We start from the raw sequence: 24967 nt of genomic DNA on the forward strand, positions 1-24967 counted from the left end.
TACTAAGCGTTTACTGCCCACACAGGAGAGAGCCTGGCAAGCTCCCTGTGGCGTATTCATATGCCAAATAAGTAACAATGATGGTCTCCTTCCCCTGACCCTGAAGAGCCTCTAATGTGGCACCATTGGGAAGGACGAGTAAAGGAGAGGCTGCTAAAATCTCAGGGCTAGGATGAATGGAGACGTTACTGGGCCCACTCAGCAAATCAATGAACAACGAATGACAGTGATACATTGATACTGTTTGAAACAACAATGACGTTTTATCAAATTAAAAGCTACCACAATGCATAACAGAAGAAAATATAGAACAGGAATAAAATATAGGACAATAGAAAGCATGTTATTAGAGTTGTTTTAGTTACTATGTCCAAACTACACTAATGTGATTCTATGAAATTGCCATTTACCAAGTTCATTGCAGAGCAGGGAGCCCTTTATGAAGTCAGTTCACTGACTTATCACATATATAAATAACTACAGAACATTTGATTTTTCATATTTGACTTTTCATACACAGCCCTATTAGTAATTGTTCACTTGTTTTTTGTTTTTTTTGTTTTTTGTTTTTTGTTTTTTGAGAATCATGAGCCAGTGACAATGCTACTCAAGTTACTTGAGTCATTTGTGAAATACATATGCCTCTACCTTGGTAGCAAATAATGTTACAACTATTTATAAATAGATGTATCCAAGACAGACTTAATATTTACAACAGTGTATTAGTTTTATTGCCTTAGTTTTGTTTGTACATTATTTGAATTTTACTGTAGTAACATTCTCAGACTCCTATAAAGTGTTTGGTGGAACATTGTATAACTATGTTATACAGTGTATTATTGTATATATCTAGTAACATGCAAGGCAAACGCCCTACCTGATGTGCTGTTGGAAAGTGTTGGATTGGAGCAATAGCACAGCAGGTAGGGCGTGTGCCTTGCATGCAGACGACCTGGGTTTGATTCCTCCGTCCCCCTCGGAGAACCCAGCAAGCTACTGAGAGTACCTCTCCTGCAAGGCAGAGCCTGGCAAGCTACCTGTGGCGTATTCGATATGCCAAAAACAGTAACAAGTCTCAAAATGGAGATGTTACTGGTGCCCGCTCGAGCAAATCAATGAGCAACAGGATAACAGTGACAGTGACCGTGACTGCAGAGGTTAGAATTTGGCAGGACAGAGCCTGAAGGGCCTATCTCTAACTGTCTACATAGAATCACCTGAAAGCTCACTTATTTACATGTCTAACTTTGAAGCTGATTGTAGAACAGGGCCTGTTTCAGTGTCTGTATCCCTGCCCTGGGCTGATTCGGGTTCCACACAGCATGGAGCATAGGTTCTAAGCAGAGGGTACTATCTGAAGAGGGAAACGGAAAGGGGGGAGTCAAGCAGAAGCCTCCTGGCTTTAATAATGTCACTTTGGAATTTCGAAGTCACACAGCATTCCGTATGGCACATTTTCTGACCTGCGATGTCCCATCTGTGGTGTTATACCATGCTACACTGTACGGGGGCAGTTGCTGAATTAGGTAAGGTTATAAATGAGTGGAATTTATTACACTTTATAAAAACTAAAGATAGGGGCTGGAGAGATAGTACAGCGGGTAGGACACCTGCCTTGCACAAGGCCAACCTGGATTTGATCCCCAGCATCCCTGAGGTCCCCTGTGTACCACCAGAAGTGATTCTTGAGTGCAGATCCAGAACAAACTCCTGAGCACTTCCAGGTATGGCCCCAAAAGCAAAATAAATAAACACAAATAAAAAAAAAACTAAAGATATTATACAAAAACACTGTTCTTTGGTTGGTAAAATTATTTCCCATGGGGTACTAGCTAACAATATCATGACTGTTTGCTAGAGAAAATAGACCTCTTGAGCGATAGCACAGTAGGTAGGGCATTTGCCTTGTACAAGGCCAACCCGGGTTCAATTCCTCGGTCCCTCTCGGAGAGCCCAGCAAGCTACCAAGAGTATCCCGCCCACACGGCAGAACCTGGCAAGCTGCCTGTGGTGTATTTGATATGCCAAAAAACAGTAACAAGTCTCACAATGGGGACGTTACTGGTGCCCACTCGAGCAAATCGATGAGCAACGGGATGATAGTGACAGTGATCTTTCTTTTGCAGTGCCTGGCCGGCAGGGCCCAGGGCTTATTCCTGGAAGTGCTCCTATGTGGGGTTGGGATGGGCAGTTGTAAGACAAGATCCTTACCTGCCATACAATCTCTGTGGTTCCTAGTAAATAATTCTAGTACTATTTTCCAGGTACATAGAAATTGAAAAGTTAAGAAGGCTAGAAAAATACATGTATCATTATAATAATGTACTAGAATTAGAGACAATATGAACTCATGTCTAGCTTAACACAGTTAAACATAAAAACATTTGCAGGTGCATTGCTGGGTATGTCCCAAAAAAGAAAAAAAAAATTATTGAAATTGAAAACAGGAAAAGTAAAACAATTATTGAAGAAAGAAGTCAGGTACTTTCTTAAATTGACGGTGTAAAAGAAAATTTCAAAAGCCTCCTTTAAGCTTTTAAACTCTGAAAGCTCACAAGCCCACCACACACATACATACATATGTATGTGTATATACATATATTTGTGCATATATACATATATACACATATAATATGTAAATATATACATAATTTTAGAAATACCAGTGAATAGGGGTTCAAAGGTTAATGACTGTTAGCTTTACCTTTTAAATTTTTGTTTCTTACTCCAAATGAAGTTCTCTTATTACTTACAAATAAGGGGTAGTGATTTTATTTGCCTTATGTACAAGGCCATGCATTCACTTCCCAGCACCATCACAAAAAGACACAGAACAATTATGGCAAATAAAACTGCAACTCGTGCAGGGGCAACAGAGAGTGCACAGCAGGGAGTGCTGGCCTTGCAAGAGTGACCCATCAGCACAGAGCTGGGCATAAGCCCCAAGCAGTCAAGTACGAGCACAAAACAGAATAAAACAAAACATAAGCCACAATCAGTGCCATCTCAGCAGGAGAACAACCACACAAAGGGAAGACAAGGGAGAATCGATTTAAGAGGACCTTGTTTTAATTAATTTATTTAGGTTTGGGGGCCCCAGGCTTACTCCTAGCTCTGTGCTTAGGGATCACCCCTGCTCAGGGGACTATATGTAGTGGCAGAAAATGAACCAAAATCAGCTATAAGCAAGGTAAGGCCTAAAAGTCTATAACTATCTCTCTGGCTCCAGGACTTCTTTCTAAAAACAAATAAAGTTTTTAAAATAACCGGCACATATAGTTGAATGGGGAAAATGTTAAAAAGGGGAAAAGGGGGAAAAGAAACACTAATTATAGACTTATAAAAAAAAATCAAACTCACAATTCCGCCTTACCTTGCCGACCCTTACCTTGTCACTCAAACACATGGACCCTTCAGCATTTCTGCACACAATGTGTGTGTATGGGTCTACAGAATATGTGTGTGTGTGTGTGTGTGTGTGTGTGTGTGTGTGTGTGTGTGTGTAGATACACGAATATATCTGTAATATGAGATGTTACCAACCTGATCTGTTATCAGCACTACCTAGCTCTTCAGTTAATTGCAGAGTAGCATTTTTATTCTTTGAAGAAACTGGAACTGATTTTGGGGGTGATTTCTGGCACTGACTCTAAAAGAGAAAAACATCAGAAGCACTACACTTAATTATGAATTCAGATGACACATCTGTTTGTAAAATGGAAATATATACCATATTTTAAAGTTAGCTGGTGGAGTTGTAGACTTAAACAATTGCTTTAGAAAAAAATCTGGTAGAGGTCAAGGATGTGCCTCAGTGCCATGCATGCGAAAGACATTCAACCTCCAGTATAGCCATTAACAACAAAAAATGAGATAGGCTGGAGCAATAGTACATGGGGTATGGTACCTTCTTGCACATGGTGAACCCTATCCCAGCTTTGATGTCTAGCAACAACCATTGTCCTGAGTCCCACCAGAAATGATCCCTGAGTGCACATCCAGGAACACCTGAGTATCACTGGGTATGCCGCTCCGCCCCCCGCCCCGGAACAATAGTAATAGAAAATAATTTGGAGTTATCTAGTAAAGGTGAAATTTCATGTAATCTAGCACAGAAATACTGCTCTGAATAACAAAGCTATTCTCAAAGAAGACTGGATAAAATAAGTTTCATCACCTACACAACAAAAAATGCATAAAGGAATAAACAATAGCAACATGTTAACCAAAAAAATAATAAAAGGCAAGTATGTAATGATTTGAGATTTGGCTATTAATTTAGAGATTTATTCTATGCAAGAAGAGTTAGACAACACGATCACCTAAGAGATTTTACCTTGAGGGCTGATTCTTGATTAACATCTGGAGATCTGGCTCTCAGAATATTCCTTCCTTTAACAACAGATTCGGTCGTACATGCTGCGCCAGCCTGTTTAGAATGTTTGTATAAACGATGTGATTTATGATAACAGTAACTTTATTCCTTTCAGAGAATAGAGAATTTGAAGGACAAAGTCTCTATGCAATTAGACCACAATAAAAAGTCACAAAAGGCTTCCCTGAGGAGGAAGACTTTACACAATTTCTACATTTCTCTTCCCGAGCAATGAGCACAATGTAATCAGCCCCTCGGGAGTGCAGGCAGCCTGATACGGATTCTTCAAAAATTCTGCCTGGTATGTCTTTTTCCTTCATATAGCTAATAATGGTGCCAAAGTGTTAGAAAGCAAATAAGATACTTGCCATCTGTGTGGCCATCTGTTGTTCGATCCCTGACATCCCAAACAATCCCAGTGTACTACCAGGAGTGATTCCTGAGCAGAGCCAGGAGTAAGCCAGGAGCACTTACAGGGTGTGGCCCTCAAACCAAAAACAAACCAACCAAAACAAAGACCCACAAAAATACATATCTCATAACATGTTCAGCTTGTATGGATATAATAAATCTCAGTCACAAGTACAACTACTCAGTTTCATGATTCCTTCTAGAAAAGAACCTAAGATGTGGAGAACTGCACTTCTGTCACAGTGAAGGGTATACAAACATTGCAAAAAAATAGTAACAGCATGTGAAAAATAAACAAAATTCAAGATAGTGTCTGTTGAAAACATGGGCAAGAGAAGGTTCAGTCAGAATCAAAAAATTCTTTGAATGGAATGTTATTTCTCACAGAAATAACTGAGAAATGGGTACATGGGTGTTCATTTAAATAATTTTAATACTTTTCCTGGTAGAGGAGGGGTGGCAGGAGGGAAACTGGGGTCACTGGTGGTGGGAAATGGACTGGTGGAGTGATGGGTGTTGGATCACTGTATCACTAAACCTTGATCATGAACAGCTTTGTAACTGTGTATCTCACAGTGACGCAATTAAAAATTTTTTTTTAATTTTCTCATAATTAAAAGTTAAAAAAATAATTTTAATACTTTTCAAGGAATACATCTTACAATATTTTCTTTTGTACATTTAAAATAAAGCACTTTTTTTTTTTTTAACCCCGGCAACACACAGGGGTCACTCCTGGCTTTGCACTCAGAAAGTACCCCTGGCAGTGCTCAGGAACCATATGGGATGCTGGGAACCAGAGACAGCTTTAGGATTTGGGGTGCCAGCAAGTGCCTGCACCCATGTATGGAGACTGTGAACTAACTTTGGCTACATGCTGTTCCAGGAAGGGAAATGATTCATTTTCAAACTTAAATCTCCGTGGACTTAATTACTATAATACAGAAATTGTAAACCGCGCGGCCGCGTGACATTTTATCTCTTCATTCTCATCAGGGGAAAACTTATTATCAAATATTTCCCTGTTAATAGAGCTGTATTCTTAGGGGATAAATTCCAACAAAAATAGTGAGTCTGTTTTGAAACTCTAACAACAATAGTGAGTTATGTGTTGAAATCTGGAATGTAATCAAGGTAAAGAGAAAAGGAAGTGAAATTATCACTCACGTACGGGGTGGGTTGGGGGGTGAGGGGTGGGATGTATACTGTTTTTTTTTCTGTTTGTTTATTTTGTTTTTGCTTTTGTTTTTGTTTTTATTGGTGGTGGAATATGGGCACTGGTGAAGGGATGGGTGTTTGAGCATTGTGTAACTGAGATATAAGCCTGAGAACTTTGTAACTTTCCACTTGGTGATTCAATAAAATAAATTAAAAAAAAAAAAGAAAAAAAATAACAATGGTTAATAAATAACCTCTTTAAACACAATTAGTTCATTGTCTTTCGTAAGTGCATTTTTAGATTTATCTGCATGACCTTAAAAAATTTGAAAATCAGCAAATTGGTACTTTGGATTCATATGCTAGACTTTTTGAAATACTGAGACTGCTAGAGTTTATTTGCTTTTCCTGGATAGTTTGCTTCACTAAAGATATAGCCACAGAAAATCACTTTAATAAACAACTGAACTTGCTTCTCAACATTGTTATATAGTGTAGATTATATTGAATAGAAACAGTGTACTTAGTGGTAGTTTATTATCATCTATTGTCATCTTTTGTCTGAATAATACCTAGTATAGAGTATTCAGAAACAACATAATAGAGGAGTTTCTTAGAAAATCCCTTGGGGAAAAATAGTCAAGTGCAACAACAGAGAAACAAAAATGAAATAATTGTTTGAGGCTATTTTGGGGTTTCTGATGATATATTATTTTTCAGTTATGAAAGAATAGGCAATGAGAAAAACAAGACAATTGTGAGATGACAGACACCTGATAAGTTCATTTGTATTCATAGATCCAGTCATGTTGCATGTTACCCCAAGTTCTCACAAATCTCATAAGTTCAACTTTCCGTATTCATAAACCAGTATTTTAAAAATTAAATTTACTTTTTGTTTATTTTCTGTCTACTGTAATCAAAATCCCAAATAATATATCAGATATTGAAATAATATGGATGTTACAATATTTTGTCATTGTGAGAGAATGAAAATATAATGAAAATATGTAAAAAAAAACAAAACCATTTTATTTCATTTCAATGTGTTGTGAACTTTCCAGAAAAACTCATTTACAACATGAAACATGAAAAGCTGCTCAACTACATGTACATTTCATGTACAAAATAGTAAACTTGTACCAGCTCTCATTTCTGACTTACCTCTTTACTTAGTGGTGAAATACAAATGATTTCTACTCTGGATTTTGAATGCAGCACTGATCCTATAGAATTTGTGCTGAGTTCATTGGCAACACCTGGGGAAAAAAGTAAACTTTAAAATGTATGTAAAATCTTTAGTTTTTTGCTTTTAATTAAATCATCAGGAGATACACGGTTACGAAGCTTCCATAACTGAGTTTCGGTCATACAATGTTCAGTCATACAATGTTCCAACACCCGTCCCTCTACCACTGTACTTATCCTACACCAATGTCCCCAGTATCCCTCCTGCCACCACCCACCCCCACCTCGTTTCTATGGCAGGTAGTTCTGTCTCTCCTCCGCCCCTCCCTTCCCTCTTCTGCCCTCCCCTTCTCTCCCCCTACCCCCTCTCTCCCTCTCCACTCCCCCCACGCACGACCCCCCATATGGGGCATTATGGTTTGTGAGGCCATCATGTTTGATCCTTTACCCACTTTCAGCACACATCTCCTATCCAGTAACATTATCTCAAGCTTCCAATAATCCCAATAATTCTGTACTTATTTTAATTTTAAGAAATATTTTTTTCTTCTATATGTTTATGGAATTCCCAACTATAGGAACATAAGGCATTAAAAAAAAAAATGACACAATAAGTCACTTCCACATCAGCTTGCTCTTCCTCCATCCCAGGTGAGGTTAACCTCCACAAACCCCTTCATCCTGCCTCTTTAAAAACCACCGTCACATGTCCCCCACACAGCTATACTCACATCTCACACAGCTTGTCACTGGGTTAAGACAGGTAAAGAAGAAAGCAAGCAACACATAACAATCTTACTCCCTCAGTGGTTTGGGGGGAATGGAAAAGATCTTTGGGACACTGGTGGAGGGAAGCAAGCATCCTAGTGACGAGTAAGTGCTATAATAATACATACATGGGAAGTATAATAATAGTATTGTATGTCCCGATACTTCAATAAAAATCGTTTAAGTGGAAATAAAAGAAAATAACAAATTATTTTTTCCAGTATTACCCTGAGAACTGGAAGGTACCTGAAGGTTTCGTATAATACTTAAAAAATTTCTCAGACTACATTTTACATATATTTAAAAGCTAGAACATTATGTCTACAATCCATATTAATATCTATCCCAACCCGCAAAGTGAATCCAGAAATAAGCCTTACTATTTTCTTCAAAACAGTTTTGTAGGATATCCAGTATGTTCTGACCATTCTCCGTATCTATGTCAAGTACCCTAACAAAAGGAAGATGAATGTTAATATTATTTCCAAGAAACATCTGTTATTAATGTAGCTACCTGGAGCGATAGCACAGCAGTAGGGCATTTGCCTTGCACACGGCCAACCCGGGTTTGATTCCTCCACCCCTCTCGGAGAGCCTGGCAAGCTACCAAGAGTATCTCACCCACACGGCAGAGCTTGGCAAGCTACCTTTGACGTATTTGATATGCCAGAAACAGTAACAAGTCTCAAAATGGAGACATTACTGGTGCCCGCTCGAGCAAATCGATGAGCAACGGGATGAGTGACATATTTAAAAATGTTCATTTAAGATTGGGACAAAAATCATTTTTTATGTCCAAGAGTCCAAGTGTTTTCAGAAAAGTGTATGAAATAGTATGTCACTATCTCCCTCAAAAATTATGTTACTTGACTGAACCGCCATATCTAAAACTACTTAAGACTTTTGCAATATCTCTATCAACTTTTTTGAACAAATGTCATCAACTCTAAAATGCTTCTATTTAATAAACACTCTAAGATCAAAAACTTTTAATAGCTCCAAGTAACAATCTCCTGTACAAGTTTTCAAATGCATTTTTGATATAGTTTCATTAAAAGCTGCTTATAAATTGCTACATAATTTTCATTAAAAACTAGTTCAAAAATAATTGTAGGTTCACATGTAGTTGTCATTATAAATTCCTTGTTCACTTTATCTAGTTCCCCCATTTGCAAAACTGCAACATACTATCCCACCAGCATACTGATATTAATAGAACCTACAATTGTTACTTAAATTTCTCTACATGTACTCATTTCCATAGTTTTATCTGTGTATATATTAAGTTCTATATCATCACTTCAGTCAAGACACTGAACAGTTCCATCACCACAAAAGTCCTTCATTGCTCTTTTATGACCTAACCCACATTCCCTAAGGCCCACCAAGCAAGTTACATCTTTTTAATATTACTAGTCGATCCATTCTACAGAGTATTTTGCTGACAGTCAACATTTTGTTAAAACCGATATTGTCCCTTCTTAATCCATTGTTTATCAAGAGAATTTATCTTCCTGGGGCCACATCTTGAACTAGTATTTTCCTGTGAATACTCAGTAACTAATACCACTATCCTTGGTCAATGGGGTCAAGGATCATCGGGTTACAAGTCATAGTTTTCCTTTTCTGCAATTCAAAATCCAATCTTCTGAATATGGGAATATAAACCATCTTAAAAGTTTTCATGTAAAAAAAGTCACCTGGAAGGTCGGCAGAATCTTCTTCTATAGTCATTTTTTAAATGATCCTGAAAGAAAAGTAAATTATCAATTTGACTTCTTTAAGGGAACAATATATTGAAATATAACATCTTCAAGGTAATTTCATACCAAAATGCCAGAAAGTCTGTCCTTTATTTATGTACTCAGCAAACATTAAACTATTATAATATATATTATAATGTTATAAAGAACTCTTCAGAATCAAAGGAAAGAAAAGCTATCTCCTATCGACTGTTCTCAATGTTTACTAATACACTTCCTTAACCTGGGGTTTATTCTATTTCTGTTCATCTTACTTCACCTTCCCCCATTTGTTTTCCATCAACAAAATCCCAGTAATCTGGATTTTTCAAAGTTCAAACTGGCTGCATAACAATATCTACTCCTTTCCTTTCCCTATAGGGAGATCTCTCTAAAATAATAAAGCATAAAATAGCAAAAAATAAGAGAACAGAAGAGAGGACCATGTGTGAGAAAACTAACAAATTCCTAGATGACTGAAAATAAATGAAGCATGATAATGATAAAAAGAAACAAAACAACAGCAATATAAAGTATGTTCAGCATGTATTTGTTCTGATGAGGAGTGAATATGATCTGTGCAAGAAAAAGTTCTTAACTATGTAGAGCTAGGAAACTAGAGCTGCGGGCAGGGGGGAGGAATAAAAACAGAGCAATTAACAGAAAAGGTACAAAAAGAAGAGCATACTCACACTTTGCTTATATAGAGCTCAATAAGAATATCCTATCACCTCAATCTTAAATATGGTCTGCATTTATGAATCAGCAGACATTTAAGTTGAAAAAAAATGGGGGTGGAATAGAGTATAACGCCTTTAGATGAAGAAGAAAATAGTACAAAAGAATGCGATTATCAAAACCTGAAATAAATTTCAAAATACTTTTTTGAAAATAAAAAATTTAGTAACTTCATTGGAAAACAGATAATATGGGACTCATAGGGTAAAAAGAGTATACATAAGTAGGAGAACAAGAACACAAGTCCCTGGACAGGAACTTAACTGAAGCACTTAGGTCTCCATCTGGTAATCAGCAACCCCCTGAGATTGTAACCTACCTGCCAAGGCCCACCTGAAGGCCAGCTCTTCTAATTATCACACACGTATTGAGAGATCTACAAAACTTGCAGACTGAACTATTTTCAAACCTAAATAAAATCTATAAAGTATACTGCTTTCCTCTTTAAATTAGAAAAAATCAAGACAGTTTGTTCAACAAATACTAAGCATCCAATACAGGGGCAAAGGCTACTGGGGCCCACTAGGAAACAAATGGTAATAAGGACAAACAAGGTCTCTTAAATCTAAGTTAAAAGAATAAATACACTTAAAATTTCTCAAATACACTAAAAATTTGTCAATTTCAAACAATATTTTAGTCAATTTAAGTTGTAGTTTTATTTTCGTCCACTCTGAAACTAAGAGACGTGATTACACATAATAGCAGGGTCTCTCAAATCCTGCACTACTAACATTTCGGACCAGTGTAAAAACCCACCATATGCACTATACAGGATTCTTATCTGCATCCCTGATGCCCACATACTAGGTAGCCTTAGCACTGATAAAGTGCCAGGATAACCAAAAAAAATTTTTTTCAGGGGGTAAAATCACCCCTCTCTGACCCCAGTTAAGAACCACTAAACTATGGGAATAGCTGAAAAGATAATCTCTCTACTCCTCTGTTCTTTTGTCTTTTACATAAATTGTGATACAAAAGCAGACATCAGAAGGTTTGAGCCAGTTCTAAGGTTATACAAGATTAAAATGAACTAGTCGGAAGAGAAATAAGCAAACCACAAACAGGGAGAACATTTTGCAAAAGACAGAAAAGAGTCCTTACCCCAAAAATACACTAGTAAGGAGTCAAAGCCTGAGACCTGCAGGTAGGGCACTTACTTTGCACAGGGTAGAACCGGGTTCAATCCCAGGCATCCCACATGATGCCTAAGAAATTCCAACCAAAAAACTTCAACAGTAAGAAATGAATTTGAAAATACATGGTGTAAAACCTTGACTGAGATCTCACCAATGATATATACAAAGGACAAATCAGCATAGACAAAGATGCTCCAGGGCTCAAAATTTGGCACAAATATTAGAGCACTTGTGTAGCAAGTAGGAGTTCTTATGTTTGATCCCAGGCACCAGTGGAACAGGTGCCTCGCCCCCGCCACCCACTCAAGTACCAAAGTACATCACCAGGAGTGGTCCAAGATCCCTTAAGAACAGTTTTGCTATAAAAAAAAAAAAAACAGTAATAGTCCACATCCTGTCATAAAGCAAATACAAATCAAAATGAATAACTGCCATGCACCTACTGGGTCATAATATATGGCACTAAGAACTCTGATTGATGGTGCCGCTGTGTAACAAAAAACTCTCATTCATTCCAAAATGCAAAATGGTATACTGCTACTTTGGAAGAGTTTGGTTTTTTAATAAACCTAAACACAGACTTAAAATCTAAATCCCTCATCCCCACCCCCTACCCCCCGCCCCCCACTCCCTAATACACACAGGACCAATAAAGGATGCTTCAGGGGAAAATACTAAGTGAAAGAAGTCCATCTAAAAAAACTTCCTACTGCATGACTGCAACTATACTAACTTCTGGAAAAGGCAAAACCATGGAAACTGAAAACGGCGGCGGGATGAGGGGAGGGGGGATGCACCGGCCAACTTCTGAGGATTTTTTCAGACAGTGAAATTAAACTGATGACAGCGTGTCACTCTGTGACGTGCAATGCTTGAAAGTGAACTTAGCGTAATCAAGGACCTGTGGTTGGATTATGATGCCTCCAGGTCGTCACCTCAATTTAGCAAAAGCATCGCTGAGGCGAGAGATTTAACAATGGGGGCGGTGGGGGCAAAAAGGGGCACTGCAAACCTCACTCGCCGCCTTCCTCTAATTTCTGCTCGGAGCCTAAAGCCGCTCTAAAAATGCGTCCAGAGTACTGAGGGTCCCGAGGACACCCGGCACATCTAACTCCCCTCCCCTTCCTCCAGTGGCACCGGCTGTGCAGGCTGTGTCCGAGGAGGGGACACAGTGCCCAACACCCGCCCGCGTCCTACCCAAGGGAGCTCCCCGAGGCGGCGCGTCCCGGCAACAGCTGATAGGGCCGGACAGACAAACTCCGCCTCGGCGGCTGCTAGGAGCTGCAGGGGAGACTGCGCCCGTCAACAACGCTCGAGTACAAGAATCGTGACCCGCGTGGGGGCTGGGGGGTGTGCAGAAACACGGACACGGCAGGGAGCACCGCCCCCCGCCCCCGTCACCGCCCGCACCCTTGAACCGCATCATTCTCTGGAGACTCGACCAACGAGAACTGCACCACGGACTTCTCCAGACACCTGAAGCAAAGGCACACTTTGAAGGCGTGTCGGTAATACCTCAGTGGGGGAGAAGTTTACCTGAGGGAGCCCGGAACCGGCCGGAGCCCCCCCCCCCACCCCCCAGAAGAATTGCAAGAGGCCGTGAGCCCAAGGATGCCGTCGCAGCTTAAATCTGGGCCAAGAAAACTCACTCTGGCTACAGGCCAGAGTCACCTCAGGGCTCCACCTTTCCCCACGGAAATTTCCACGTCGCGTCCAGCGGCCCCATGTGTCCCCCCCGCGGCGGCGGCGCCCCGTTCCAGCGCCCCGAGTGCGGGATCTGCACCTACCAGACCCGACGCAGCCATCTTCGGATCCGGCTCGGCCTGCGCCGGGGATCTGGGCCGGACACGCAGACGGGACGCGGCCCAAGGAAGGCCAGTACTGAGCGAACCGTCCGGGTCACACAGAATCCTCCCGGTTGCGCGGCCCGGCACACGCCATAGGCTCCGAGCGCCACACCCCACAGGCGCTTAGCGCCACGCAGTTTGAAACAAGCCGCACATGCGCAGACGCGCAGCTCACGAAGAAGCCGTTACCGGACCCTAAGCCCGCCTTTCGCTGGTCCCGCCCTCTCCTCCCGTATTGGGCATCTCTTTTCTTTGCCCCTTTACTTCCTCCTATCACGGCCCACTAGGGAGGCCGGGAGCGGATCTAGACTTCTCATTGGCTGTTACGGTCCTCCGAACCGCCAATGGTAGGAGGCAAATTAGTTGATGGGCGAGTGGCAGGTAGAAATTGCGGAAGTCCGGGAAGGTGATTAGTTTCCCAGCGCCAGTCTCTCAGCTACCTCTGCAGCGTCGGTGTTAAGTCACTTTAAGTGATGACGCTAATGATTATGAATTATTTAGGTCGGAGTCGGACCCTGGAGACTCGGTGTATCCGGCAGGGCGCTTGCCTTACGCGCGGCCGACCCGGATTCGATCCCTGGGACCCGGGATTCGGAGATAATTATTATCTGAGAAAGCTTATGAAGACCATTAGGGAATCCGACCATTTCTTGATTCGCTAATTTGTCCTGTTTCAGTGCATTAAGATTTGCCAGGGAGTGGCGAGAACCTCGGCACCCCGTATGGTCCCCCTGAGTCCCGCCAGGAGTGATTCCTGAGCGTAGCACCAAGAACAAGCCCTGAGCACCGTCGGTTTGTCCCCTTTTTCTCGCAAAATTGCAAGGGATTAGAAAACGCTTATTAAATTAATCGAGTCGGGCTAATTAATATTTAAATATACAATGCTTTGTCAAATGCAATAATCCGCTAAGGCCATTAAAAAATTATTTTTAATTTTTATTTTCTCTGGTTTTAGGGCCACATACATTGGTGGCCAGGGCTTACTCCCGGTTCGGACTCCCGGTTCCTGCCCACTGTACTATGACTCTGGCCACCATTTATGAATTCTTCACTCAGTTGTTTTTTTTTTTTTCCTTTTGGGCATGGAAGAGGGTTTATAAACTTAAACTCTAAAAATCAAACAGGCCTATATTTACTGCATTCCACTAAGTCTTCCATCATGAGCATTTTAAATTATTACCCCACTCGTCTGTAACTTGGGTTGATAATAAGATTGTTAAAAATGTGGATTAAATGGTTCTTTTTAAGTTCTAAGTGAAATGTCAAGATTATAGTAAGAATTCAGTAATTAATGCTTTTGCTATTATTATGTAAATTTTATACTTGGACCTGTGTGAATTTCACTTGTTGGACTATATTAATATAATTTGGATTTTAACACACTTAGTAAAGACAGTACTAAAAGCTAAATTTGTTATCATATCAGAGTACATATATGTGTCTGATTATTTTATGAATACGCTCCATGATTGACCATATTTGATTCTTAGAACATATCTATGACAGAAGATGATTAATGATACCGTTTTAAATATAATAGAACTGCAACAGAGTTTAAGTTGTGGCACTTACCAACTTTTTTTTTCTGCTTATCAATTTTTAACTTGTTTAGTCACCCACTTGTTCAATGTCAGGGCAGGGAATGAATTCAGATATTCTGACCAGAACTAAGACTTAATCACTACACTCTATCACTCAGGAATTTTAGCAAACACAGTTGTAGAAGTAGAGTAAGATTATATTCTCCTGACTACTGGCAATGGACTGGAGCGATAGCACAGTGGGTAGGGCAGGGCATTTGCCTTGCACAGAGCCAACCTGGGTTTGATTACTCCATGCCTCTCAGAAAGCCAGGCAAGCTACCAAGAATATCCGGCCCATATGGCAGAGCCTGGCAAGCTACCCATGGCATATTTCATATGCCAAAAACAGTAACAACAAGTTTCACAATGGAGATGTTACTGGTGCCCGCTTGAGCAAATAATGAACAACAGGACAATAGTGCTACGTTGCTACTGGAAATGGTAATTTTCAAACTTATTTTCAGTAACTTGAAGTGCTATGACATACCTGAATAAAATTCAGAGCACAGAAAATATTAGGGAAGAACTGATTTGTTCTAGAGAGAAAATGAAGCAGATTATTCAATTGTCCTTAGGAAACCAAAATGTTGTACAGACCCCACAGTTCTCAAACTTTCAGTTCAATCTGCAACTGTCCTTGTATTGGATAACCCTGCCATAAAGTTAACAACCTAAAACATTAGTGGTTAGTTCAGTAATGTTTCTATAACCCAGATTTGTCATTACAGATCCCCTTTTCACAAAAATGCAACAAAATCATGAACTATGACAACTAATTCTTAAGGGTTTTTATCCCAACTATACACTTTCTTAGGTAAAGTGAATGTGTATGTACTAAAATATCCAGAAATATAGCTTACGGAAAATAGAAACTTTCAGTTACTTATGACTTTGTAAAAATGTTGTTATTAAAACTATTGTAAAGAATGCTTTAGACTTTAAATTTCGTATTCCAAAAGTATTGTAAAGAATGCTTTAAACTTTAAATTTTGTATTCCAATGGACGTTATTTTAAAGTAGTTTTTTGTTTGTTTTGTTTGGGGACACATTTGTGCTCAGAGGTTATTCCTGATGGCGCTCACGGAACCATATAGGGTACCTGGGATGGAACCTGTTAGCTACAGACAAGACAAGTGCCTTGTCTTAGCTACAGACAAGACAAGTGCTGTACTATCTCTCCAGCCCCAAAGCAGTCTTTTATACCGAAGATAACGCTTTGTAAATATCCTAGAGAAATCTAGTAGCTCTGTGCACACCCTTTACAAGTAAAATGGGTGCATCATTCCACTACTGACATTCGAAAAATAAAAGCTTGTTCTCTCAAACTCAGGTTCTCCTTTGAACATGTATCTTTGCTTGCATGATTTTCCCATTCTGGAGAAGCCTGTGTTCTTTAACATACACTCCTCTCTTTTCTCTTCACATCTTTCTAAGAAAATTTTGTTCAGCAAAAACTATCTTGATTGCAAAAATAAATCTGTTCTAGAAATTATAGTTACTATTACAACGTAAGATCTGCTAAGGTAAAAATCTTGTTCTAGAGGGGGCTGGAGCAATAATACAGCGGGTAGGGCATTTGCCTTGCATGCGGCCAACCCGGGTTCGATTCCCATATGGTCCCCTGAGCACCGCCAGGGGTGATTCCTGAGTGCAGAGCCAGGAAGAAACCCCTGTGCATTGCCGGGTGTGACCCAAAAAGAAAAAAAAAAATCTTGTTTTAGAACTTTGAGTTTTGTTTGTAATTAAGTTTACTGTTTTAACTCAGTTAATGCAAATGTTTGATCCATCTGTGATTGCATTCATTCTAAGTAGTCTTTTTTCAAAAATTTGCCTGAGACAGAAAGGTAAATTGGGACTTAAATAAATAACACGGAGGCTGAGAGTGCCTGCCTTTCAACATGGTACCCCCTCCCCCTCCAAAAAAATGGTCCCAAGTTCAAATCCCTAGTGTCCCAGATGCCCATAGCACAGTCTTGTCAACTTTCCTATCCAAGCCTGCCAGCTATGCTGTTCACAGCCCCTGGCAACACAAGGGATTTGCAGTCATTCTGTAGCCAGATGTGTGTAAGACTACAAAAGGAACAAGATTTCTAGTAAATGCAGTAACTGGAATGATGTATGAGTCCAGTGCTGGAGGTACAGTCTCTGCTGAACATGTATGTGAACACTGCAGTGACCCTAATGAACACTACAACTATAACATTTGTGTCTAGTAAGAGAAAGTCGTGGCAAGCATGGGTGTTGCAATTAACAGAGCCCAAACTGTGATAAGCATCACAGTGAAGGGTGCAAGAACAGCTAAAAAATGTGGAAATTCCACAACCAGGCATGTATGCAATCCCTGGTCGTTGTAACAACATCATCAACAAACAATAGGAAGGGGAAAGGAGAAAGGAACCTATGGAATAAAGTAGGCTGAAATTGGTAAATCAATAAAGTAGAATTACAATATAAAGATAGGTGGCAGCAAAGTTCACAAAAGGCAATTTTACTTTATGACAGATCCTTAAGATCTGCATTGAGACCTTAATTTTAGAGTGTATACCTTGGACATATGTCCTGTTATATGTATGATTTCCCCCTGCCCCCCACCCCCAAAATATGGTATGGGCTAATTTTTAGGATCTCTAAATTTATAGGTTCCATTCAGAAACCTATAAATCATGGCGCAAAATATATTCAAATTGTACTCACCTCTTAAAAATTAACCTGTATTTCATGTGGGGGAAAGATGATGCGGGCCAAATATAGACTAGAGACTGAACGCAATGGCCACTCAACACCTTTATTGCAAACCACAACACCTAACCAGAGAGAGAGAACAAAAGGGAATTCCCTGCCATAGTGGCAGGGTGGGGTGGGGGGAGACGGGACTGGGAAGGGGGGGTGGGATGTTGGGTTTACTGGTGGTGGAGAATGGGCACTGGTGAAGGGATGGGTTATCAAACTTTGTAAGGGAGAAACATGAGCACAAAAATGTATAAATCTGTAACTGTACCCTCACGTTGACTCACTAATTAAAAATAAACTATTAATAAAAAAAAAATTAACCTGTATTTAATCCTACTCCCAAAGCTTAACATCACATCATTCCATTACATTTAAGATGAATCTCACCCTGATCAATTATTAGATATTAAAAAAAAACAGAAAACAATCAAAACACTAATTTCAAAGTGAAAACAAAACTCTTACAAAAGACAAGGGTGACTTCATAAGACAATGGTATTCAAAGGTTCTAAAATGCAAAACAAATGCTAGTACCAATGCAAGGTTAAACCAACTCCTTTAACAAACTTGATGATGTTTAAGCGAAGCTTGACATGTCAATGGTATAAAAGTGACCTTTGTGTAAAACATTATTAGCTATCAGGAAAATGCAAACCAAAATCACAACATAAGTAAAATTGTAGGAGGGGGTCACACCTGGCTGTGCTCAGGACTTACTCCTCACTCCTAGCTCTGCACTCAGGGATCACAACTAGAAAATTGGGGGACCATATGTGATGCCAGAGGTTGATAAACTTGGGTCTGCTGCATGCAAGGTATATTCACTGTACTCTTGCTCCAGTCCCTCATTTGATTATTAATTGCAATTATATTCTATTACATAGATTGTCTTAACAAGAATACAACAAAAATGCACTGTTCTCTGGGTATCCATTTTGTATTCTATTGTTTGTTTCTAGTGAACATAAATCTTAGCTCATAAAAATGATCCTGTTTTTCATTTAAAACACATTCATATTTTCAAAAATAGTATATTTCTATGTTAAAATTCTAACTCATAAAAAGTTAAATTTCATTGATGGCCAAACAGGTTTTAAGTAATGTACATTTATATTCGGGCTGGAGCGATAGCACAGAGGGTAGGGCGTTTGCCTTGCATGTGGCTGACCCGGGTTCGATTCCTCCGTCCCTCTCAGAGACCCCAACAAGCTACCAAGAGTATCCCGCACACAGGGCAGAGCCTGTCAAGCTCCCTGTGGTATATTTGACATGCCAAAACAGTAACAAGAAGTCTTACAATGGAGACGCTACTGGTGCCCGCTTGAGCAAATCGAACAACGGAATGACATTGCTACAGTGCTACTACATTTATATTCATTGGCGTGAAAATGTGTTCTAGATATATTATGTGAAAAAATACATGAAAAGATGCCAAAAGGTGATGGCATTTATTCAGTGCAAATAGAGTATGATGGATTAACATGTGATTTTTCATTTTCTTCTTTAGAACTTTATGTATAGTCTAAAATTTTTAGATTTTTCATTTATCACTTCACTTGCAGTCCCATTGATCTTCGATTTGCTCGAGCGAGCACCAGTAACATCTCCATTTGTCCCTGTCGTGAGCTAGTGTAGCCCAATGATACCTGCTCGCTCCAGGAACAGAAAGAGCCTCAAATCGTTCACTCAGAGATTTGACGAAGAAATCTGACCATCTAGTTGGTGTGCGGCCACGAGGTCTTCTGATGTCCCATGGAATCCAGTCCCTAACAGCTCTAGTCCAACGGTCATCTCTGAATCGCATTACATGACCGGCCCATCTGATTTTTGATGCCTTGGCGAACGAGACAGCATCCCTGATTTTTGACCGTCGACGGAGGTCCTGAGTTCTGACCTCCCTTTTTCATTTATAATGAGAAAATATTAAATTCTTTCAAATATTTATATGACACTTATTTGGGTTTTTTTTTTTTGGCTTTTCAGGTCACACCAGGTGATGCTCAGTGGCTACTCCTGGTTCTGCACTCAGGAATCACTCCTGGCGGTGCTCAGGGGACCATAAGGGATGCTGGGAATCGAACCTGGGTCGGCCGCGTGCAAGGCAAATGCCCTACCCGCTGTGCTATTGCTCCAGCCCCATGATACTATATTTTAGATGTTTATAAATTTCAGTGCTTCTGAAATTTTGCCAACAACAAAATACCCAAACTTCAGTTAGAATAGAGAAGGGGCCAGTATGACAATAATAGTTAGAAATGATCACTATGAACAAGAACTAAGTGTTGAAAGTAAGTAAAGGTAACCTTTCTGTATTACAAATCATAATGACCAAAAGGAAAAAGAGAGGAGAGAGAGGGGGAGAGAGGGGGGGGGGAGAGAGAGAGAGAGAGGGAGAGGGAGAGATAGATAGAGACAGAGACAGAGACAGAGATAGAGACAGACAGAAGAAAAGTGCTTGCCATAAAGGCAGGGGTTGGGTTGAACAGGAAAGTGAGGATATTTCAGGTGGAAAATGTATATACTGGTGAATGGATAGGAGTATGGACATTATATAACTGAAACCAAATCATGAATAACCTTGTAACAGTATCTCACTGTGATTCAATTTAAAAAAATTAAAAACAAGCAGGGCCGGAGCGATAGCACAGCAGGTAGGGCGTTCGCCTTGCACGCGGCTGACCCGGGTTCGATCCCCGGCATCCCATATGGTCCCCCAAGCACCACCAGGAGTAATTCCTGAGTGCAAAGCCAGGAGTAACCCCTGAGCATTGCTGGGTGTGACCCAAAAAGGAAAAAAATTAAAAACAAGCAAACCCCCCCAAAAAAATCCCAAAACGCTCAAACTCTTGCTTTAGGGCAAATATCTAATAGTAAATGATACATGAGCTTAAAGAAGTAGTGTGACAAACTGCAAGAAATGACAGGCATAAGTGATGTGCTGTTAGCAGAATATTTGTCAAATGTTATAAAGAGCGCATGTTTGCAAATGAAGCTATATAATGGAACACCTTAAATGTCCTCACTTATTCCTATAGACAAGAGCTTCTAAACTTATTTGGCCTACAGTCCTCTTTAAGTAAAAAAATAAATGAATAAATAAATAAACCTAGAGGCCCCGGGAAATTTACCTTCTTTAAGCAAATAGAAGCATTCCCCAACTGCTCTGTAGATTCTCCTGCTCCCCACTGCCATATTCTTCTCATTCCCCTCCTGGGACATGATAGGGACATTTTAGGAAACACTTCTATGGACGGTGGGGAATTGTATTGATCAGGGGTCAGTTGCATGGACCAGAATTCATGAAAAGTAGTTTAAACTCAAGAGGATCTACTAATAGTTTACACAGATGTTGAGTTCGATGTAGAAATGTTTTAGGTTTCCAGGAATGGTTTCCAAAGATGCACTAAAGAACTGAGTGACCAAGAACCAGTTACTGAATGTGTAGTGAGAACACAAAATGAGAAATTGGGAAGCTAACACTAATGCTGATACCACTAAAACAAAACAAACCCTGCACAGTCAAGAACCACTGCAATTACAATACTAACATATAAAAGATGACACTCCAGATTAAAGTCTGTGAGCAGGCTCCAGAAACACATCAAATTGTTCATAACAGGAACCATAAAACTGATGTTTTTATGCCTTGCTTATCAACACCCATAAAACTAATCATGAGATCCTTGAGTCTTTGTCTAGTGACCTTAACACAGAAAAGTCTGAGGTCTACAGGTCATACTTGCTTCTAGAAAAATCATATACAGCTTTTAGCTAAGCTTGCTAATTCTAAACGGATCTCAACTCTGGCTGCAGAGTTGTCTGGGAAGTTTAGCTTTTAGCTTTTTAACCTTTTCAATTACGAATGGCATGCTAGAAGGGATTGAAATGAATACACAGTGCCTCATTCTCTAAAGAACTAGTGGGTCTTAAACATAGTGAAGAGGAAGAAAAATAGTAACCGAATCCTGTATATCTGGAGCTTGAAGCGACAATTTCAAGTTATAAATTTGTAAGTTATGTCTTCTCTATTCTACACATTATCTCTCTTTCTGGACTTTCCTGTTGCTATTAAAACTAGCCCTGCTGCCAGATATAAAGGAGTACCTGGGAGATTTACAGCTTCCTCTGAACCGCAGTGAAGATTGCCAGAGATGGGAAGACCCAGGTGAGGTCCTGGGCCAAATGGGCAATTATTCTACAGTTCCACAAAGAAGTCACACATCTATGTCCCTGGGATTTGATTGGTTTGGGGACCGACCTCCTACCCCTTAAATCTCAGGGGTGCCATAGATCCTGTTGGAATGCAGTTTAATCCCGAAAAAGATCTGAAAGTACCCTTGTAATACCTATAAGAGGAAAAAAGTGAAAATTACATCAAAGTGGTTTCTATTTAGTGGGTCATCAAAATGAGCACAAGATAAGGAGTTCTGTTCTCTAAACATTTGACTCAAGTTTTACAGCAGAATTGGTCCTAGTAAAATTAGCAAATGAAGTAATTTTAATGATGTAGAGTTCATTCAAGTCATGTCTTCTTCCAGGGATTTTAAAAAAAATGAATATCAACAAACAGTAAATAGTGAAAGAAGACCTAATGTGAACTTTTGTCTCCCCTAAAATTCATAATCTCCACACACATCTCGTCCTTTCATCTTTCTGTGTTGTTAATCATCTGTTTATTTTTCTGCTACCTTCATGTGGATTACTCAGACACTGCCCCTTTTTAATCTGGTTTAAGTCTGTTCTTTCTTACCTCATCGAGAAATAAAAACTAAGTGTGTGTGTGTGTGTGTGTGCGTGTGTGTATGTGTGTGTGTGTGTGTGTGTGTGTGTGTGTGTGTGCTTGCAAGCTCGCTTCTTGTTGGTGGTAGTGGTTAAAACTGAATTGGGACTTCCTCTTTGAGCAGTCGTCTTTTCCTCTCATACAGGAGAGATCTCATTTTGCTTAAGACTCTGTAATTGAAACTAAAATCACATACCAACTTAAAGGTATGATGGCTAAGAAGCCCCCCAAACCAGCACCTCGAAGAATCTTCCAAGAAAGGTTAACTATTACTGCTCTCCCCTTATACTTTGAAGGCTTTTTATTAGTCAAGCGCTCAGAATACCAGGTAAGTCCAGAGATTATAATGTTAAATGAAAAGCATCTGTTTATATAAAATTGGTGATGATGATGATGTGATGTGACAAGAGCCTTCTTGTTTCTGTTGGAATCACATCCCTTTTCCTTGAACTCTGTGTATTTCAATTAGAATGTTGTATTTATTGCATGTATTTTAAAATGTGCTACAAATAGTAACACATGGTTCTAATATTGTCACTTATGTAAAAATATTATTAAACTAAGTCTTCAAATAACTTATTTAAGTATTACAGAAGACTTTGGTTTAGAATATAAAGGTTGCCTATGATTTCTATTCAGTTGTTACTATGCTTCCATAATGATAATAGCATAAAAAAAAACCTCTAGTTAAAATTAAATATTCAGCTTCTTTTCTCACTTGTTCTTAAATTACAGTTACTGATCAAATTATTTTTAAATGGTAAACTTTTGAAAAAACTTGTGCAAGTCAAATTGACACTGTTTAACATTTTGTTCAACTGTGTGTTCTAAATAACACTAGTGGTGTTGAAATACTGTATGACTGAAACCAATCACAAACAGCTTTGTAAAAATAAATAAATAAATAAAAACTGTTTAAGAGAGTAACTTTGAAACATGATACCTGGAGTATTTGTATTAGTTATATTATGCTACATATATGCATCCCCTTTTAAAGTATGGATCTTTAAAATATTAACTGTGGATGACTCTAAATGAGACAAACATGAAAAAGTCTGTTAATCAGGAAAAAAACCACTAACTTAGGTCAAATTTAATGAAAAATAAATATTAACTATAGACATAATTAGGTTAGAAATTCCATAAGAAATATTTAATAATGATGATAATTTTTCTGAGAATTTGTTAACATGACAATGTGTATGATAAAACTATCTGAAATAGCATATATTTAGCACTTACACATATAATCAGAACATTTGCTTTTTGAGAGAAAAGGCATGATAATTTGCATTCTGACACAGGTGTTATAGAAATTTATAGTATTTGTGGATTACACTGGAATGTTGGTTTTTTTTGCTTTGGAGAAAAGGGGCACACTAGCTCTGCTCAGGACTCACTCCTGACTCTGCTTAGAGATCAGTCCTGGCAGTGCTAAGTGGTGCCTGGGCTGAACGGAGTTTGGCAGATTGCAAGGCGAGCATCCACACTGGGATTTTATTATCTGATTTTTTTTAAAAAAATGAATTCAGGGGAAAATTAATATTTAATTTGTAATTTAAATTTTATTATGTATTGAAAGTTTTCGAAAATATTTATAATACAAGTACCTTATATTAAGTTTCTTTTCATATTATAAGAGGTACTCATTGCTATGATTAATAGAAAAAACAAGAATTGTAGAGTATCAGTAAGACACCGGTTTTCTTTAGGGGGGAAGGAGTTGGGCCACACTCTATGGTGCTGGGGGCTTACTCCTGGCTCTGTGCTCCAGGATTACTCTTGGCTGTGGGAAAGGACCAAATGCGGTGGGGATTGAATTGCAGTTAGCCGCACGCAAGGCAGACTACTTAAGTCCTACACTCTCTGAGAAAGTAAAATATGTCTTTATGAAATGATTTTGTCATAGATAGCCTGCAATCTTACAAGTTACTTAATTCGCTTGAGACTGTTTCTTTGGCTCTAAAATGGAGAGAATAATTTGGCTTACTCCCAAAAAGTAATTAATGTCTGCAATATTATCGTTTTTCATTCAGTTTATTCTTTTCAGTAAAAATTGTGCACCTTTTTTTGCTCTCAGCAGCACACTCAATTCTGAAACATGAATAAAAACCCAATACTCTGTTTTAAATTTTCATTTTGTTTTTTGGGGGGTCACACCTGGTTATACTTATTCTGGCTCTGTGCTCAGGGATTACTCCTAGTGGAACCTATGGGTCTTATGCGACCCCAGAAATTTAACTGGGGTCAGTGGCACTCAAGGCAAGTGCCTTAACCCCTTTACTATCTCACTGGATCCTGGATCCCAAATATTTGATTTTAATGACACTTAGTCTGGTAAGGAACAATGTCTACTTAATTGCTCCCTGATGGCATTTTTCTTAGAAAGCATTCTGTAAATGGAAAGAGTAAGTTACAAACAAAAAAACTATTTCTGATAAAATTAGTTTGCGTTACCACTTGAATTAAAGCAAAGTTCTTTCTACCTGTATGTCAGTGAGAAGAACA

General features: G+C 39.2%; 2 protein-coding genes across 2 annotated transcripts in view; one reads left to right on the forward strand and one right to left on the reverse strand.

Moving 5' to 3' along the window:
- Positions 1-13464, reverse strand: part of CENPC (centromere protein C) — a 48766-nt gene extending 35302 nt beyond the window's left edge. Inside the window, exons 1-6 of the mRNA XM_012935419.2 lie at positions 13307-13464; positions 9601-9647; positions 8281-8351; positions 7109-7203; positions 4337-4429; positions 3544-3649 (exon numbers count right to left, since the gene is read on the reverse strand). Of these exons, the coding sequence (XP_012790873.2) occupies positions 3544-3649; positions 4337-4429; positions 7109-7203; positions 8281-8351; positions 9601-9647; positions 13307-13324 (430 nt within the window). The 5' untranslated portion in view covers positions 13325-13464. The remainder of the gene's footprint in view (positions 1-3543; positions 3650-4336; positions 4430-7108; positions 7204-8280; positions 8352-9600; positions 9648-13306) is intronic.
- Positions 13465-22667: 9203 nt separating this feature from the next.
- STAP1 (signal transducing adaptor family member 1) overlaps positions 22668-24967 on the forward strand; it is a 40400-nt gene continuing 38100 nt past the window's right edge. The window contains exon 1 of the mRNA XM_004620295.2: positions 22668-22787. Within this exon, the coding sequence (XP_004620352.1) occupies positions 22668-22787 (120 nt within the window). The remainder of the gene's footprint in view (positions 22788-24967) is intronic.

The sequence above is a fragment of the Sorex araneus genome, chromosome 5 (genome assembly GCF_027595985.1).
Source record: "Sorex araneus isolate mSorAra2 chromosome 5, mSorAra2.pri, whole genome shotgun sequence".
NCBI lineage: Eukaryota > Metazoa > Chordata > Mammalia > Eulipotyphla > Soricidae > Sorex > Sorex araneus.